Source organism: Schistocerca cancellata, chromosome 3, assembly GCF_023864275.1.
Source record: "Schistocerca cancellata isolate TAMUIC-IGC-003103 chromosome 3, iqSchCanc2.1, whole genome shotgun sequence".
NCBI lineage: Eukaryota > Metazoa > Arthropoda > Insecta > Orthoptera > Acrididae > Schistocerca > Schistocerca cancellata.
In genome coordinates, this window is record NC_064628.1 from 658,609,376 (window position 1) to 658,628,923 (window position 19,548).

Here is a 19,548-nt window from a genome sequence, read left to right on the forward strand (position 1 = left end):
GAGCCCACTGGATAGTCACGTTTGTTAAAGTGCCGCTTATGGGAAGAGGTGGCGCACTGGCCCCAAATAGAATCCGCCTGCTCACTTAAGCACGAGGGTTGGTGTGCTGGCCAGCCTGGATGTGGTTTTTACACAGTTTCTCACACCCCACTAGGCGAATACTGTGCTGGTACCTTAATCCACACGATTTACAGACATTTAGAAAATTTTCACTCACTTTCATATGAATAACACGCCACACAGGCACCTGAGGTACAAATATTCCGTCCTGGGTGGCAACGGGCTGACGACAGGTAAGGCGTACGACCACGCCTTGAACTAACCATGCCAAATCCGTTAATAACCATGCCGACCTAGCGCCGACGCGGGTCAAAGGCGCAAGAGAAGCAGGAAAAAGAAGGAATCATTACTAACTGCCTACACTCTTTGTTGAATTTTGTGTATTTAATCATTTTGAAAAGTTCCATTGTCATGTTTTTGAACTTGTCTATTACTTTCATTGCCTGGTAATTTCATTCAACATTATCGATGTTTTTGGAAAGGCTGAAACTGTGTGATTCTTTTGTTGTGAAGTCACCGCACAACTCTTCCATGAATCAGCGCTGAAAATGTTACCACACCATTGTCAAAGGTGTGATATAACAAACACAACATATTTGGGGACTACGTTATCCCATTATCGAGTTTTATAAAACAAAGAAATCAATACAGTGTAATACTATACATATTGACAACCATGTAAATATCTAAGTAGTGCTGCAGTACAACATACGTTAAAGTTTCTATGTTTTTGGCGGTGCCTAGGATTACCTTCAAGGAATCAAAAACTCGGCATACATACCAATAGACTTAAATATTAATTCAGTAAACTGAAGATAAGCAAATCATCTTTGTATTACATATACCTATCGCACTATATATTTGGTGTAGGCTGTGACAGAATACTGACCCACGTAACTGAGCAGAACTTGTTAGCTGCCTCTCAGTCTGGGTTTCGTGAAGGGTTCACCACAGACAAGATAACACAAGATATCAGGAATGAAGTCCTAGAAGAGTCAAACAGGATGCAGAACCCTTTTGTTATATTTAGTGATCTTGTCGAAAACTTTAATTGTGTAGACCACAAATGTTGCTTGTCAAAAAAAAATTAATGCTTTTATAGATATCTCTTTTCATGAATGTAGGACCACAAATTCTGCTTGACAAAATAAAAAATTAGTGCATTTATAGATGTCTCTCTTCATGAATGGAGTCTGATCTTCAAAACTGAAAGCAGATGGTCTCACTACAGGCTGTTTCACAGGCATGAAACTAATATCAGAGAGGGGGAACATAACTGGTGGGTCCTCATAAGCTCACATCTGAGCCAATTTTTAATCGACAAAAAATTCTTCCTAGGTCTTTGAAGAGTGGTTGAAAAGTTAATGTTTGCTGTTGACACAAATATGGTAATTACAGTCCCACACTCAGACTTATAAGACATAGCTCAGATGATAACTAAATAGACTTACAAGCTTTTCATCTCTAGTAATTAGGATGATACCCAAATATGACTATAACATCACTTTCTGGATTTGGATTTTAAATTTTGATTTATGATTGTGTGTATTGTTGTTTAAGACGATTGCGGCTGTGCACATCAGTACTAATGTGAGCTGATGTTGCGTGTAGTCATAACGTTGGCTCCCTAACGTGTTTTCGGCGGTCGACTTTGCGTCGCTCTTGGTAAGCACGCGCTACTTGGTTCGCGGCAGTTACCGGCCTTGTTGTTTCTGGCTGCGACGCAAAATAAACATATTTTATGTAGGTTCACATCGTGTCAAAACGCCAGTAGAGTTCTCACTGATATTACGAAATGCACATTTATCCCAATTGCAGGATGGGGAATTCATCTGGGACAAGCAGATGCAAGGAGAGATCCTCGCAGGCTTCTACTACGGATACACGATTGGTCACATCCCAGGAGGTGTGCTCGCTGACCGTTTCGGTGGTAAGGTCGTCCTGCTGGTCGGCATTTTTGTCTCGTCTCTGCTGGCGATTCTCACACCGCAGTCAGCGTGGGCTGGCTACTATGTACTGTTTTTTAACAGGCTCTGCCAGGGACTCGCTCAGGTACTTTCACTGTTTCCTTCTATGTATTAGTTTACTTGATGAACGCCGTACATACCAATTACGTCGCTGATTAAAGACATAGTTATTTATTAGAATATACTGATATACAATTTCAAAACACTAGTAGCAATATATCGTGCCAGACAAAAACCATGTGATTTAAATTACAATTAAATGTGCTACGTGTTTAAAAAAAGGTGTTATGCATTCCTACAGGAGGTAGTATTCGTTAAAACTGGAAAAAAGTTCCTGCAATTGTAAGTCCGGAAACCATTATCTCATGAGACATGCACCAATCTGTTCTCTCCTTCCCATCTGTCTATGACGTAGAATCTGACACTACAGGCTGCATGTGGTTATCATACGTCTCGCAGCCCTTCTGTGCAGTGAGTTACGAACTCTTTCAGATATCCTTGGTTCCACTCACATTGCGTCACACGCTTCTGTAACGTCAGCATATTGTCGATGGGTTGGAGATACACCAGCGCCTTTAAATTTTCCCCTTACCATAAATATAGCGGATTAGGTGAGGCATCAGGACTGCTTCAGTATAAAGGTATGGGAAGGAAGTGTCGATGAAGGACTTATTGGGCCATATACTTTACCAAACAGATTAACATGTGCTGTGTTTCACCGATTTCTGCTTGATGAACTATCAGCGTTATTAGAGAACGTAACTCTTGCAGAAAGACGACGACTGTGATTTGTGCGCGACAAGTCATCAGCTCATTTTCTACGGATGGTGTTGTTACACATCACCGTTTCATGGACGATGAGATGAAGGTCTGGAAGCGCGGCCTTCCCGTTCGCTGGACCTGGACCTATTGGGTTCCTGGCTATGGCAACATTTAAAGAAATCGATGTGTACCCAACCCATAGACAGAGTAATGGCCATACAGGACATGCGACCAAAGAACGTGACGCAATCTGCATGGAACCAAAAGTATTTCAAAGAGTGCATGATTTACTGCGAAGCAGGTGTCAGGATGCGTGGAGACCCCAGACCTTACTGCCTATAGCGTCTACTTCTGCACAACAGACAGATAAGAATGAGGGGGCAGACTGGCCCATGTCTCAACAGATATTGGTTTCGGGACATATCACTGCAGGAAGTTTTCCTCTAGATTTGACCAATACTACATCTTGCAGGAATTTTAACCTCTTATTTTTCAAAACTCACTGTATATCTTCGATTATCAACCAGTATTTCCTAATCTTAACCTTATGTTTAGTAAGACCTTTATTAGACAAAAGAAGTAAATAAGAGAGGCGTTCGACATGTTTCTTAGATATTATGTGCTACACTTTTAAGATCTAGATCAGCAAATACATTTTTTCAGTTGCCAAGATATTTAGTCAGCAGTACATGGTATAAACAGGAAAATCGTTTCTCAACGATCAGTGGCGTAATGGTGAGGGTCACTGCCACATCGGTAATATCATGCGAAACGACTGCGAAGTAGTATCAATATGGACAAGTGGAGGCCCGTGTTTTGTGCTACTTTTCAGGATTAACATTCGAAGCAAATAATGCGAAAAGCTGAAAGGATTACTTTGTGCACGTCTGTGTATCACTATAAGAATGTAGGGACAGGATAACCATCAGCCTGTCGTTCTTTTTAGATCACCGGTTACGGGAAGGTTAACTGATCCTTTTCTTTTCCGATTATTCACAATGTTGGAGCTAGTTCCTAAGAGGGACATTTATAACAAAAGAAATACTTCGTTATTTCTGTCCACGTGAAGTCCACCATCAATGAAGATAACATCCATTTCAGTAGTAATGAGAAAATTTAAAAATTTTGCTTTTCAAATCTGTGATGTTTGCTGATAACACAGGCATACTAACCCCCATGCATTTAGGAATATAAATATCGTTAGTCTACAACTAATCGCGTCTGACCACCTAGTGCAGTTTCATTCTGGTTACAACTACCTCACCGAACAAGTTTACAGCGTTGCTGATTACTAAGGAAGAAGTTCCATTATTGACGGCCAGAAACGATTACAGTTATCTGGGCAGGGACTATGTCCAACGTTCTCCCTTCTAACCATGAAGACAAATGAGAGATTCCTTACAAAAAATACACAACTTCATTAGCATGCAACCACCAAAGTAGATTCGAATGGGAAAGTTATATTAGTAGACACTTGAATTTAAATTATTTAACTCTAATTACGACTCGTTCTACATGATGAAACTTAGTTTTTTAGAGACGATAATGAAAACTTCAAGACTATCCCTTATGACCGTTTTTGAGAAACAAATTGGTCTTGTGTTTATTGTAGTTCCGTTTACATATAGCTGTTACATAATAAAGTATTTCGATATCATGCCGCTTTATCACCAACAATTTGTTTTACACTTACTTATTTCTTTCCGTCTCTGCTATCTAACATAAAAAACGTTTTTTGATTTCAAGGGTGGCATAATACCAGCTATACAGACGACTGTTTGCAAGTGGGCACCAGACCACGAAAGGAGCTTGTTTTCCATTATTTTCCTAGGTAAGTGTCACCGAATTATTATGTAAGTTCCTTTCAGTAAATATTATGCTATGTTAACCTGCGGGATTTTTTTATGGTGTATGTCCTCAATAGGACAGTCGTATCTCGACAGCAGATGGTTTCTCTCGAGTGTGTCTAACAGAGAGAGAGATTCACAAAGGTATCGCATGGCAATTATTATCTCATCAGCAACAGACGCTTAACATTGGATATTTTTCAGCCTGTTCATGTGCTGCGTTGGTGAAATGTTCTTCAGTCCAAACACTGGTTTTATGCAACTCTCACCACAAAACTACCTTGTTCAGTTCTCTTCATTTCTGCACCCTAAATCAAATTGAACCTGATTTCTGTAGTCAATCCTTGGTCTACAGCTATAATTTATCCTCTCCCACCTCTCAAAACGCGAAATTACGCTAATTAACAAATTAGCTATTCCTAGATGCCTTGATCTCCTGTCAAACGATCTCTTCTTTTAATCAAGTTGTCCGATTGGTTTCATAGGTCGTCTGATCCAGCCTCATCTGTCGTGATGGTTTTATCCTTAGGTCAACAACGCACTGGCCGCATGCCGCGTCGGCTGGCGGGTAAGCGGCTGTCAGTTTCTGTAGTAGAACAGGAAAGGCAATGCACTGGTTGCCGTTTAAACGCGCGGGGGGGGGGGGGGGGGGGGTAACTCGACAGACACGTTATCACGCGGTGGCGCCTTTCTCGGCTTCGACGGACGCGCACAGGAGACAACACACGTCGGCTGGTTTCACGCCTGACTTCTGCCACGATCGCGCTGTGATGAATTTTGACGAAGAGAAACTGTTTTCGAAGTGGAAAATCATCCAGCTATCTGGAGTATGAAAGTGAACGAATACAGTGGCAGAATTTTATAGTATAAATTGTGGGAAGAGATAGTAGACATGTTTGGAGGAAAATACCGGGTGACCAAAATGTCAGTATAAATTTGAAAACTGAATAAATCACGGAATAACGTAGATTGAGAGGTACAAATTGACACACATGCTTGGAATGACATGGGGTTTTATTAGAACCAAAAAAATACAAACGTTCAAAAAATGTCCGACAGATGGCGCTTCATTTGATCAGAACAGCGATAATTAGCGTAACAAAGTAAGACAAAGCAAAGATGATGTTCTTTACAGGAAATGCTCAATATGTCCACCATCATTCATCATCAATAACTGTAGTCGAGGAATAATGTTGTGAACAGCAGTGTAAAGCATGTCGGTGTTATGATGAGGCATTGGCGTCGGATATTGTCTTTCAGCATCCCTAGAGATGTCGGTCGATCACGATACACTTGCGACTTCAGGTAACCCCAAAGCCAATAATCGCGCGGACTGAGGTCTGGGGATCTGGGAGGCCTGGGAGGCATGACGAAACTGGCGGCTGAGCACACGATCATCACGAAACGGCGGGCGCAAGAGATCTTTCACGCGTCTAGCAATACTTTTTTTTGTTCTAGTAAAACCCCATGTCATTCCAAGCATGTGTGTCAATTTTTACCTCTCCATCTACATTATTCCCTGGTTTATTAAGTTTTCAAATTTATACCGACTTTTTGATCACTCGGTATTTGTCACAAGATGAAAAGAAAAAGCTAGGTAAGTTGATCAACCTTTATTTTTGCAACATCATTGTATTACTTTACATGTATTTGAACCTGCTACTTCAGATGCTAAACATATCGATCTTGCCACGGCAGTGGATTGACATTTACAAAGTAATCTGGTACATCTCTGTTGTGAATAACCGATCTGTTTCCTCTCTGGGCTGTTTTTCAGTATCCTCCAAACCTTCTTCTGGCAAGTGTAAAATATGCTCGAAATTAACACTGTGTCTTTCGGTGTAAACTTGTGCAGTATGTTAAGAACGAAGTATGTTTGTCAAGTTTATGTTAACATTTAGAGGTCGATGTAATGTTCACCATTTTTGAGCACAAGTGCTAAAAGTGCTTTCAATGTATCTATGTGTTCTGCTAGCACATAATTAAATATTCTTTTATTTAAATTATTTCCTGCACAGCGGCATAAAACGTGTTCTGATAGGCTGAATGCCTCGTCACTAACAAAGAAATACAGAATTTCTTCTCGAGTGCCTTTCTGTTTCCTAATCGTTAGGTAATCCTAAACTTCAAATCATGGGTTGTTTGAATAAGGACGAATCTTTGAAAACCGACGAATCGCTATTTTTTCCATATACGTATGAAATTATAATTTCTGTGATACAGTACCATTAAAGCTATTACAAAAACGTTTATTTGTTAACTGTAGTAAACCGATCGTGTGTTGCCTGGTTTTATTACACGGAGATGTTTCCCGTCTATAGCTCCTGCAACATGAGGAAAATTTGCTCTGGATTCAAGTTTTTCAGCTATATCCAACCAAATTTCTGTCGTCGGTTAGGGAAGGCAACTTGATCCACATCGCTTGAGAAACATGTTGTACGATTTCGCTGACTATAGTTCTCAAAAGCGATAAATGAAGTGAATGTCAGTAAATGAGCATCCAGAAGCCAAGCACCTGAAACATAAAATGCATTACTTTCCAGGTCTGTCGCTGCAAAAGGAATGGAAATATCTGCGAGTTAGTTTTGTGAGAGAATATCGGAAAGTCAGCAATCTGAAAAGTGGAACTGGTGCTACACTGAATCCATGTAGCTCTACTGCAACCAGGTCATGTTTCTTGCATACATTGTTGCACGAAGTAATATGCTGACAGTTTCAGTTCAACTGAAGTAGGACAGATGGACACAGAAGTTGAGCCGACTGAAAAACCACTTGAGACTTCAGAGTGCAATCGTCAAGACCGTAAAAGGAAATGGCTAATTACACAAAAAACTGAGAACATAGAAATACTGAAGGAAATTCTACCACAAAACGACAAAGATCTTGACCGACACTTATGTTGCCATTGTTGAATGATTTTAAACAAGTACCTGAGCATTTAAAGACAATAACCAAAATCAGTATATGAAAGTGATCAAGGACGCTCCTTATCAAGAGAACCTGTCGCCCCAGAACTGTCTACGGAACACCAACTTCATAAATACTGGGCAGCAGTGAACCACCTACACCAATACACACATAAAAAAATGTTTGGCATCACCCCGTTTCCCAGAACTCCTGATGACAGACATTGACTGTGGATATTGTACCACAGACACAGTCCCTGTGACTGTTCAGAGATGTCACTAAACCAGCCCAAAGATGAAAACAATCATGCATGAGCAGCGCCTATTAGACGGAGGGGGTCCGACAGCCGATCAGTTTGACAATTCCGCCAGGAAGGACGTACAGGAAGGATGTTCACGGCTCCTGTTGTCTGTGGTTCAACCATGCCTAGACGGTCAATACCGCGGTTCTACCGCGTCCGTATTGTTACTTTGCGCGAGGAAGGGCTCTCAACAAGGGAAGTGTCCAGGCGTCTCGGAATGGACCAAAGCGATGTTGTTCGCACGTGCAGGAGATACAGAGAGACAGGAACTGTCGATGACATGCCTCGCTCAGGCCGCTCAAGGACTACTACTGCAGTGTATGACCGCTACCTATGAATTATGGCTCGGAGGAACCTTGAGAGCAACGCCACTATATTGAACAATGCTTTTTGTGCAGCCACAGGACGTCGTGTTACGACTCAAACTGCGCGCAATAGGCTGCATAATGCGAAACTTAACTCCCGAGGTCCATCTTTGCAACCACGACACCAAGCAGCGCGGTACAGATGGGCCCAACAACGTGCCGAATGGACCGCTCAGAATTGGCATCACGCGTTCCTCACCGATGAGTATCGCATATGCCTTCAACCAATCGTCGGAGACTTGTTTGGAGGCAACCCGGCCAGGCTGAACGCGTTAGACACACTGTTCAGCGAGTGCAGGAAGATGGAGGTTCCCTGCTATTTTGGGGTGGCATTATGTGGGGCCGACGTACGTCGCTGGTGGTCATGAAAGACGCCTAACGGCTGTAAGATACGTGAATGCAATCCTCAGACCAATAGTGCAACCATATCGGCAGCATATTGGCGAGGCATTCGTCTTCATGGACGATAATTCGGGTCCCCATTGTGGACATCTCCGTCCAGGATAACGACATCGCTGGACTAGAGTGGCCAGCATGTCCTCCAGATACGAACCGTATAGAACATGCCTGGGTTACATTGAAAATGGCTGTTTATGGACAAAGTGACCCTCCAACCACTCTGAGGGATCTATGCCGAATCGCCGTTGAGGAGTGGGACAATCTGGACCAACAGTGCCTTGATGAACTTGTGGATAGTATGCCACGACGAATAAAGACTGCATCAATGCAAGAGGACGTGCTACTGGATATTAGAGGTAATGGTGTGTATAGCAATCTCGACCACCATCTCTGAAGGTCTCGCTGTATGGTGGTCCAACATGCAATGTGTGGTTTTCATTAGCAATAAAAAGGGCGGAAATGATGTTTGTGTTGATCTCTAATCCAGTTATCTGTACAGGTTCCGGGACCCTCGGAAGCGAGATGATGCAAAACTTTTTTTGACGTGTGTATGTACGAAAACGTAACAGACGTAAGCTTTCCAGCAACTTCATCTCATATATCGGGTCATTCCCAACCAAGTGACCATTACGAATAGCTTAACATGTGTAATAATGTGAACAATCAGTATTAAGTTTCAAATGGTTCAAATGGCTCTGAGCACTATGGGACTTAACATCTGAGGTCATCAGTCCCCTAGAACTTAGAACTACTTAAACCTAACTAACCTAAGGACATCACACACATCCATGCCCGAGGCAGGATTCGAACCTGCGACCGTAGTGGTCGCGCGGTTCCAGACTGAAGCGCCTTTAACCGCGTGGCCACACTGGCCGGCAGTATTAAGTTTCAATGAAAATATTCTCATTGTTGATCTATGTACTTAATTAAACAAAACCTTATAATATTAAAGTATTTAAAAAGAATAGTAACATGCTCACCTGATCGTTACCAGCAGCCTTTCTTCAGGGTCTATACACGAACGTAACTTTGTTGACATTCCAGTTATTGTTCCTCTAATTTTGAAAAGTAATTCGACGAACGAAGATGCTGACATTTTGACGCAATTAAACAAATTGTCCTCATAGTTTGTTAACTCGCTGTAAAAGCAACAAAAGTCCCGTTGGTATTTCTTTTACGCAGGAGAGGATGCACCCAGTTTATGTGTTTTCTGCTTCTACGGCGTCTTTTCTTCTTCAGACGACCTACCAAAAGTCAAATGGCCACAGCACCTTCCGCGGACACTTTCGGTTTACTATTTCCAGCAACCCGAAAAAAATGACAGTTCCGTCCGTCCGCCGTATTCCAATCGCAGCGGCCTGGGGTTTCGGCGGCCCAGTGCGCTGTAGCCCGCGGTAATCGCACAACCGCGTGCCACGTCCTGTGGCGGCTGGCTGGCTAGTGCATCGTAGCCAGCGACGGCGCCCGCCTACAGTGGAGGTCGGCGGGCTAGTGTGTTGTCGCCCTTAAGATCCATTTCGAGTGTTAGGTCACCGAAAATGCACCTTTAATCACCTACATAATTTCCAGCTTTTTCTGTAGACCTTATTTCAAAGGCTTCTACTTTCTACTTGTCTGTTAGTTTAGTTCCTGCATCATTTTACATTAGCGATAATTACTTCCAGTACAGCCGGCCGGGGTGGCCGAGCGGTTCTAGGCGTTACAGTCTGGAACCGCGCGACCGCTACGGTCGCAGGTTCGAATCCTGCCTCGGGCATGGATGTGTGTGATGTCCTTAGGTTTAAGTAGTTCTAAGCTGTAGGGGACTAATGACCTCAGAAGTTAAGTCCCATAGTGCTCAGCGCCATTTGAAGTTCCAGTACAGACTTCCTTATAGTCTGCATTCTGCCTTTTGTTACTGGAATTCTTTTCTGGATAAATTTTCGCTGGCGAAGAGACGTCGTGTTATCAATAAGCACTCCGTCTTCAGGCCACAAGTGACCCATCTGTACCATCCGACCGCCGTGTCATTCTCAGCGGGGGATGCGGATAGGAGGTGTGTGTGATCAGCACACCGTTCACCCAGTCGTTATGATGGTTTTCTTCGACCAGAGCCGCTACTATTCGGTCGATTAGCTCCCCAATTGGCATCACGAGGCCGAGTGCACCCCGAAAAAAGGCATCAGCGTATGGCGGCCCGGATGGTCGCCCATCTAAGTCCCGGCCACGCCCGACAGCGCTTAACTTCGGTTATCTGACGGGAACCGGTGTATCCACTACGGCAAGCCCGTTGCCTGTTATCAATAAGAACCTACCACAAATCGACAAAGTGCAGAAATTCGCATGAATGGACAACGCTTTGACGATATGACAGTCATTCAAACCACTTTAATGAACGAGTTGAACGTCATCCAAAAGAAGAACTTTTCTGGCAGTTTCATTAGATTCTATGACCATTCTGTGCGTTGTACTCAAGTGAGAGGAGCCTATGTAGAACACCTGAATGTGAAACCGCAGTCTTAACTTTTATCTCTTTCTTATTAATCTAGTCTTGAAACTTTTTGGACCGACGGGGTACATTGTTATATTACTTACTGTCTTATTTTAATTGACTAGTGGATCTTACGCTGACCAGGCAGTTATAGAGATCATACAGTGAGAGTTAGCCTCGGTTACTAGTTACTGGTACATTTGTTTGCTAACAGGGTTATTTGTTGGGAGCCTGGTGTCCATGGCGGCGACGGGCGCTCTATGCGAGACAGTGATTGGCTGGCCGCTTTCCTTTTACGTTTTTGGAGCCGCCGGCCTGCTGTGGAGTGTGTCTTGGTTCCTGCTGGCTGCGGATTCACCGGCACAGCACCCGTACATCGACCCAGTAGAACGCAGCTACATCGAGGCTACGATAAAGTCAGCTGCCAAGGTAACACAAACGCACACACCTGCCGTAGATTTCCGTTCCTTTAAATAGGCGAGACTCCACCTTGCCTCCTCTGGAGGCTTCCTCTGCAAGATGGCTGGCGGCAACAATGGCTGATAGTAGCGAGAAGTACCACGCCGATAAGTAAGTAGGAAGTATTGGTAAAATATTCAGTTAAGACTAAGTTACGACATGCTATAACTTAATTGAAGTATTTTCCTCAGCTCCGACAGAATGCGTTGAATTGGAAACCAGTTAAAAGGCCATGACAGTAAATGAAATGCCAATTGCGATATGTTCCCACCCATAGAATGCACATTTCTGTGTATACCTGTCTGTTATATTCCAAAGTGATATCTGTGCCGTACTGGATAAATTTTCTACAAACATAGGTACTGGATAATTGGGTGCATAGAGAGCTGCGTAACTGTATAAACTGCCACCGAAGAATTACGCAGCTATTTAGCTTCCAGCAGTATGCAGTATGCAGTGTCTTGCCGACATGTAGTGACATAATATATTGAATATATTGGGTCTACACAGGGTACCAGATGTAGTGGATTAAAATAAGGTTTTGATATTGTTTGGGAGCTAGGTATCGTATACAAATATACTACACTCAGTTTTGAATCTACAACTTCCTGCATGAATGAAAAATATAATCAGAGATCAAATAATTAAAAAGTGCATTTACTACATGGACATAATCAAACATACGTATAATATATGTGAACTACATAGCGAACGAGATGTGTGCCTATACAAGAACCTTCCATTTCAGAGTGGTAATTAACATGGTTGTGCATCTAGTGAAGAGATTTAAGCTGCTCATTGTAATGTGCTTGCAAATCATCATGTGTGTGAAGAGACAGTAGCAGCTCAGGTACGGTGATGGGAAACGGTTGTCCCGTAGCACATAAGCTGAATGATCGTCTAATGGAAGTAGAACCTTGATAATCACCCACTGCAACTGTTGACCAGCTGCAAATGATGGCTGGCAGCTACATTCTTTTGCTGAATTAGTATCTGATTCGCAAGACATCAGATTGTCTGCGGCTGATTTTCACAACTCATCAAAAGACAAGTTACCCCGAAAGGCAGGACGAGTAAGACTTATTCAGGAGTCTGCAAAGTGTTGGTAACGCTAAAATAAGTCAGCAAGCATATTACTCAGACATGGGCCACCTCTTTTCCCACTCTTCCAGACGTCTTTTTTCAGCAGAGTTCTCTAGAGGGATGCGAGTCTGGTATCTTTTTCTTCCAAACAAGGGCGTTCTTAGATATCCATTGGTCTGTCACAGCTCTGTTGCATTCTTTCTGCTTTTGTTCTGCTGCTGATAAAAAATGGTTCAAATGGCTCTGAGCACTATGGGACTTAACATCTGTGGTCATCAGTCCCCTAGAACTTAGAACTACTTAAACCTAACTAACCTAAGGACATCATACACATCCATGCCCGAGGCAGGATTCGAACCTGCAACCGTAGCAGTCGCGCGGTTCCGGACTAAGCGCCTAGAACCGCTAGACCACCGCGGCCGGCGCTGCTGCCAATCTTTTGCAAAGATTTCGGTATGTGCATGTACAGTGAGGACATGAGGCAGGAAGTTAACTGCCTTCGGTTCTCAAAAATTCCTTGGTTCTATCATATCCGGACTCGTCCGCACCAAAATCAGCCACCAAGAAAAATGAATCTCTTTTTCGTTCAACGGAACCGGACGTTCCTGATATTCCGTTCTGCTTCTCGCTACTGTTCGCTATCGAGTTGTAATATGCATCTATATATTTCAATATTAATGTACAATGACGAAACAATAATTCTTTCAAGTAAAGAAGATAGCTAGGAGGCTTCACTTGCTGAAAGGGCGATGAAAACTTCAGTTGTGGTCTATATACGATCCTAAAATAGTTAGTATTACTAATGTTTATGCCAGGCAGGTACGTGTTCTACCGCTTAAAAACGATAAAATGTAATGAAACCAAAACTAGGGCAATAACAATTGAATATCTACGGTAACATACCCTATCGCGCATCGAGACGCCAACCAGCAACGTTTAGGAAGGCACCCTATGCTCTCTGGCGAACTCAGCCAGTTGTCACTCTTCAAATGAACAGGCATTTGCTGTTCCACAGATACGGCGGGTCTCCGACCGTGTGAGCAGATTTTACTATGACGACGTTAAGTTTTATTCTAATGTCTACCTGAGTACCCAGCATTGCCTGGGTACGTATTTATTCCAGGTTTCTATTAGTCAATCTCCTCCCTCCCCTTTTCTCTGTCCATCTCGTTCTTTCCCCTCTCTGTCTGTCTCCTCAATACGGCACTGTCTGTCCACCTCTTCCGCCCCTCTCTCTGCCCATCTGCTCCTTCTCCTTCTGTCTATTTTCTCCTTTGCGTTCGGTCCATGTCCTCCTCCTCCCCCCCCCCACCCTCACTCTGACCGTCTGTTCCTTCCCTCTCTCCCTGTCTATATCCTGCTCCCCTCTCTCAGTGTTCCCTCCTCGGTCTGTCCAGTTCCTCCTCTTTTCTTTCTCTGTCCATCTCTTCGTCTTCCCGCCTCTGCCCAGTTCTTCCTCCCCTCTGTCACTGTCCATCTCCTCCTCTTTCTTTTCTTTGTCCACCTCCTCCTCTGCCCTCCCTCTGACCATCTCCTCATCTTCCCCTATCTGTGCCCATTTCCTCCTCCCCCCCCCCCAATCTGTCTCCTTCACTTTCCACGTCATCACCTCCTCCCCATTTGGAGGCTGGTCGTTCCTGCCCGCACAGTATTTAATTCCCGATGGTAACTAACATGTTTACCAAATTTCCAGCGTAGCAAGCGTGAATGATGCGTGATGTCTTTGTCGAATTATCCTTAACTCATTGTTATACCCTGACTGAACTACAGTCGTCTGGTATAACTGTGGGTTTTTGATTCCTCTGGGAGATGGCGGATTGGAACGACAACATAAGAAACGTTAGTTCACTTTATTACAAGAATGATAGAAAGATTTACTAAACTTTATACGATCAATTGACATAGGAGTGTGTCGAATATATACACCTGTCTACGAACACTAAAGCATCACTTGATGCACTCAGTTACAAACTCTTAATTTGAAGCACAAGTTCAACATTTACGAAAGCAAACTTCCATCTGAGACTTGAATAGCACTGCTCTCTCAAGTAGATGATGTTGAATGCTCCATTGGAGGTCATGAACAGAGTGAGTCCATGCTCAGCCCTATATTCCGTGTTATAGCGCTACAGAGCTGATAAAGAGGGTGTGTTTTTGTTGTTGCAAACTGCAGCGAGACATCACTGCTGTCTGTTGTATCGATGCACTTTGCTGACATTAGAAAATTGGTATTTTATTCTCGAGCTTCATAAGCCATATACAACAAAAATTATAAAAATACATTTTCTGTTTGGTCTTCTTGTCAGTACGGTCGTAGGATAAATTGGTTCCTGAAGCTCCGACAACAAGTCAGTGGTGATATGATTCACAGTACACCATTAATCGTCACATATGTACCTGAAAAGGTGACGTCCATTCATCAGCACTTGTGGTCTTGCCATGTTGCAGTTGACGCGTGTGGAAACATGGTTTCTAGTGTAATTGAGATCCACCCTGCTGAACTCGAATACCTGCATTCTTGAGTAATCTCCTCATACACTGCCCCCACTTTCAAAGTTGATCAACTTCACGATGTGCTGCCAAGTTTATCACTGAATTGTCTGTAACAGCTCGACATTCTGGCACATACCAACCGGCATAGACCGACCGCCGTGTCATCCTCTGCCAGTGACGTCATTCAGATACAGTGTGGAGGGGTGTGGGAGCAACACATCGCTCTCCAGTTAGTTGTCGGCTTTCTTGGCGTGGACCCACTGCTTCTCATTCAAGTAGCTTCTCAATTGGCATCATGAGGCTGAGAGCCGTTCCAGATCTCGTACCAAAGAAAAATACCTGGCAGACGGGGTATCGAACTCTAACCAATCTGCTCAGATATCGTAGCTACATCCGCGCTGTAGGCTGCATCTAACAGCAACTTCTGGGTGTAACAGAGGGCAGATCTCCTAACGAAACGTCCCTTACCGTGATTTTGCACACTCCGTTTCAATGACAAATAAATTATTTTTTCACGATAAATACGTCATACCAGCAGTTAACAACGTTGAATTGACAGGTACTGTTTTCACTAATAGATCCTAACCCTTTGACATTCGTATGGCTTAGCAGCTGCATGGTATATGTGAAAATATTACATCAGCATATAAGCAGCCAACATTAACGCGTCATCCAAAAAGCTTTATTTGCGTGCTCTTCATTATACCACTTGGAAGGTGCCATATACAGCGTGACAGAGAGTCAGTTTGGTTTGGATGCCTCATACATAAATACCGTTTCTACTCGTTTCAGTGAGTTTGTCGCCTTAATATCAGTAGGTACCTCGGAACTACACTCCTTGGATTTATAGAAGTGCGTCGAAATACGTAAATAATATTTTTGGTTCAGGATGAAATGTACATAACCTAAACGAAATGCTGACTGACGCTTTCAGTTTCCAGCCCTTCGGCAAGTGCCATTTCATGTTTGTGCAGGGTTTGTCAGGCAGGTTTTTAAGAAGTTCCCTCTCGCTGGCTTTTGGCATATACAGGGTTTTACAAAGTCTTTGTCTCAGACATATAGGGGCGATAGGTCACATCATGAGGAACAACATTTGTTAGAGACAGAAGGCTGACGGACACTTTTCAGCGACGCTACCTATCCTTTAGTATTGGCCGATTTGACGAGATTTCACCACACTAGCAGATTTACTAGCCATGTACCACCTACCCCGATAAACTGACAGTGGTTTGCAACAACAGAAACATGTAAATAAATGACTGCAACCGTATAAAGATGTTTTAGAAGTGAACGAGGGACTTCGATTTAGCTTGGCCTTAGGCCATTCATGCGAAGCAGAAAACTGGATTATTTTAATTTGTCGCAAAGGTCAAATTTGCACCTGTGGTGCAAACGGATATGGAAGATTCGTCTCTGTGCGGAGCCTTGTTTCACTATTGTATTTGGCTATATTTACGTTCGCATTACGTGCATTACGAAGGTCTCTGCGTGTTACCAACATATGTAGTTTAAGTGTTATAATGCAATAAAGATCTCGTCAAAGTACATCATTTTTAGTACAGTTATGAAGCAGAAGTGTCGAAAAATGTGGCATCGGTGCGTAGGACACCAGTGGTTCATAAATGCAGCCTTTTTTCTGGATCAAGGAAACGTATTATAGACAGGAAATATAGCCACTTACATTTATCTAGTGTAGAATGTGATGCTTTATCGCCTAAGATCGTGATACTGAGTTGAGGCTTTACAGAAGAACAACACGTAATGAAACTTCGTTCTCTGTACCATCAATAACATAGATCGGAATATCAATATCTATATATTTACAGTCAATTAAGGTATGGAAATAGTATTGTGGCATTTGATTTGAGAGCTAATGTTTTTAGGCATCAAGGGTAGGTTGCACATTGACTGCACTCTTTGAGTAGTTGATAAGTTATTTTAGTTAGACATGAGTTATGTAGAATAATTTATGTATGGTAATCACAGTGACATAACCATTCAATGCGTGCTTATAGCCTAGGAGTAACTATTAACTGTCTGCTTAGTGCTTTAATTTAGCCACATGAGATTTGTACTGTTGTATAAAAATAATGCAGTTAATTTACACATGCAAATAGGATTCTGGCAACTAATCTGAGTCCACAGTCATGCATTTAGTGCCACACATTAACTGCATTCTTCCAGTAGCTGACAGTAATTCAGTCTGCCTATTATTTATGTGCTTGTCTGCTTAGCATCGTATTCAAGCCAAGGTGTATTTTGTGCAGTTACTGGCTTGGTCTGGCTCGTTGTGGTGCATCGCCTCAGCTAGGCCTTAATGTTGTGCCACTTGACAGAAACATAGCATTTTTGTGTTGCTAATGCGTTTTTGTAGACGTATTAGTCGTGAAAATCACACTGTGATACTCGACAAGCATTATGTATTTTGTAGAACAATTTAGGTATGGAAATACACTCCTGGAAATTGAAATAAGAACACCGTGAATTCATTGTCCCAGGAAGGGGAAACTTTATTGACACATTCCTGGGGTCAGATACATCACATGATCACACTGACAGAACCACAGGCACATAGACACAGGCAACAGAGCATGCACAGTGTCGGCACTAGTACAGTGTATATCCACCTTTCGCAGCAATGCAGGCTGCTATTCTCCCATGGAGACGATCGTAGAGATGCTGGATGTAGTCCTGTGGAACGGCTTGCCATGCCATTTCCACCTGGCGCCTCAGTTGGACCAGCGTTCGTGCTGGACGTGCAGACCGCGTGAGACGACGCTTCATCCAGTCCCAAACATGCTCAATGGGGGACAGATCCGGAGATCTTGCTGGCCAGGGTAGTTGACTTACACCTTCTAGAGCACGTTGGGTGGCACGGGATACATGCGGACGTGCATTGTCCTGTTGGAACAGCAAGTTCCCTTGCCGGTCTAGGAATGGTAGAACGATGGGTTCGATGACGGTTTGGATGTACCGTGCACTATTCAGTGTCCCCTCGACGATCACCAGTGGTGTACATCCAGTGTAGGAGATCGCTCCCCACACCATGATGCCGGGTGTTGGCCCTGTGTGCCTCGGTCGTATGCAGTCCTGATTGTGGCGCTCACCTGCACGGCGCCAAACACGCATACGACCATCATTGGCACCAAGGCAGAAGCGACTCTCATCGCTGAAGACGACACGTCTCCAGTCCTCCCTCCATTCACGCCTGTCGCGACACCACTAGAGGCGGGCTGCACGATGTTGGGGCGTGAGCGGAAGACGGCCTAACGGTGTGGGGGACCGTAGCCCAGCTTCATGGAGACGGTTGCGAATGGTCCTCGCCGATACCCCAGGAGCAACAGTGTCCCTAATTTGCTGGGAAGTGGCGGTGCGGTCCCCCACGGCACTGCGTAGGATCCTACGGTCTTGGCGTGCATCCGTGCGTCGCTGCGGTCCGGTCCCAGGTCGATGGGCACGTGCACCTTCCGCCGACCACTGGCGACAACATCGATGTACTGTGGAGACCTCACGCCCCACGTGTTGAGCAATTCGGCGGTACGTCCACCCGGCCTCCCGCATGCCCACTATACGCCCTCGCTCAAAGTCCGTCAACTGCACATACGGTTCACGTCCACGCTGTCGCGGCATGCTACCAGTGTTAAAGACTGCAATGGAGCTCCGTATGCCACGGCAAACTGGCTGACACTGACGTCGGCGGTGCACAAATGCTGCGCAGCTAGCGCCATTCGACGGCCAACACCGCGGTTCCTGGTGTGTCCGCTGTGCCGTGCGTGTGATCATTGCTTGTACAGCCCTCTCGCAGTGTCCGGAGCAAGTATGGTGGGTCTGACACACCGGTGTCAATGTGTTCTTTTTTCCATTTCCAGGAGTGTATTTAATTTGAGTGTTTATTTTTCCTTGCATTTTTCGTTATTGTTCAGAGAGCGATATATGGGCGATCACAATTGCTGCAATCTGAGACACTATTAGGCACAAACAATGAGAGTGAGAGATAAAATACTTTTGCATGCCTACACAGTCTTTGACAAGAAAACACTATAATTTTCAGCAGTATTCTCAATACACACAGACGGGAAAAATCGCACTACCAAAAATAATTAAAGTAGAGTAATGAAATTTTGGGAATACATGTGTCAAGGTAACATATTTACGCGATTAACGTTGCGAGATTAGAGTTGGGTTGGGTTGGATTGAGGGAGGAGACCAAACTGTGAGGTTATCGGCCTGATTGGATTACGGAAGGATGGGGAAGGAAGTCGGCCGTGCCCTTTCAAAGGAACCATCCCGGCATTTGCCTGAAGCGGTTTAGGGAAATCACGGAAAACCTAAATCAGGATGGCCGGACGTGGGATTGAACCGTCGTCCTCCAGAATGCGAGTCCAGTGTGCTCGAGATTAGAGGTTAATGAAAGTACAGATAAGCCAATACAAAT

At 43.9% G+C, this 19,548-nt stretch overlaps 1 protein-coding gene across 1 annotated transcript in view; it reads left to right on the plus strand.

Moving 5' to 3' along the window:
- The window catches only part of LOC126175625 (sialin-like), a 122,613-nt gene that overhangs the window by 58,341 nt on the left and 44,724 nt on the right, over nt 1-19,548 (plus strand). The window contains exons 3-5 of the mRNA XM_049922509.1: nt 1,879-2,112; nt 4,536-4,620; nt 11,293-11,507. Of these exons, the coding sequence (XP_049778466.1) occupies nt 1,879-2,112; nt 4,536-4,620; nt 11,293-11,507 (534 nt within the window). The remainder of the gene's footprint in view (nt 1-1,878; nt 2,113-4,535; nt 4,621-11,292; nt 11,508-19,548) is intronic.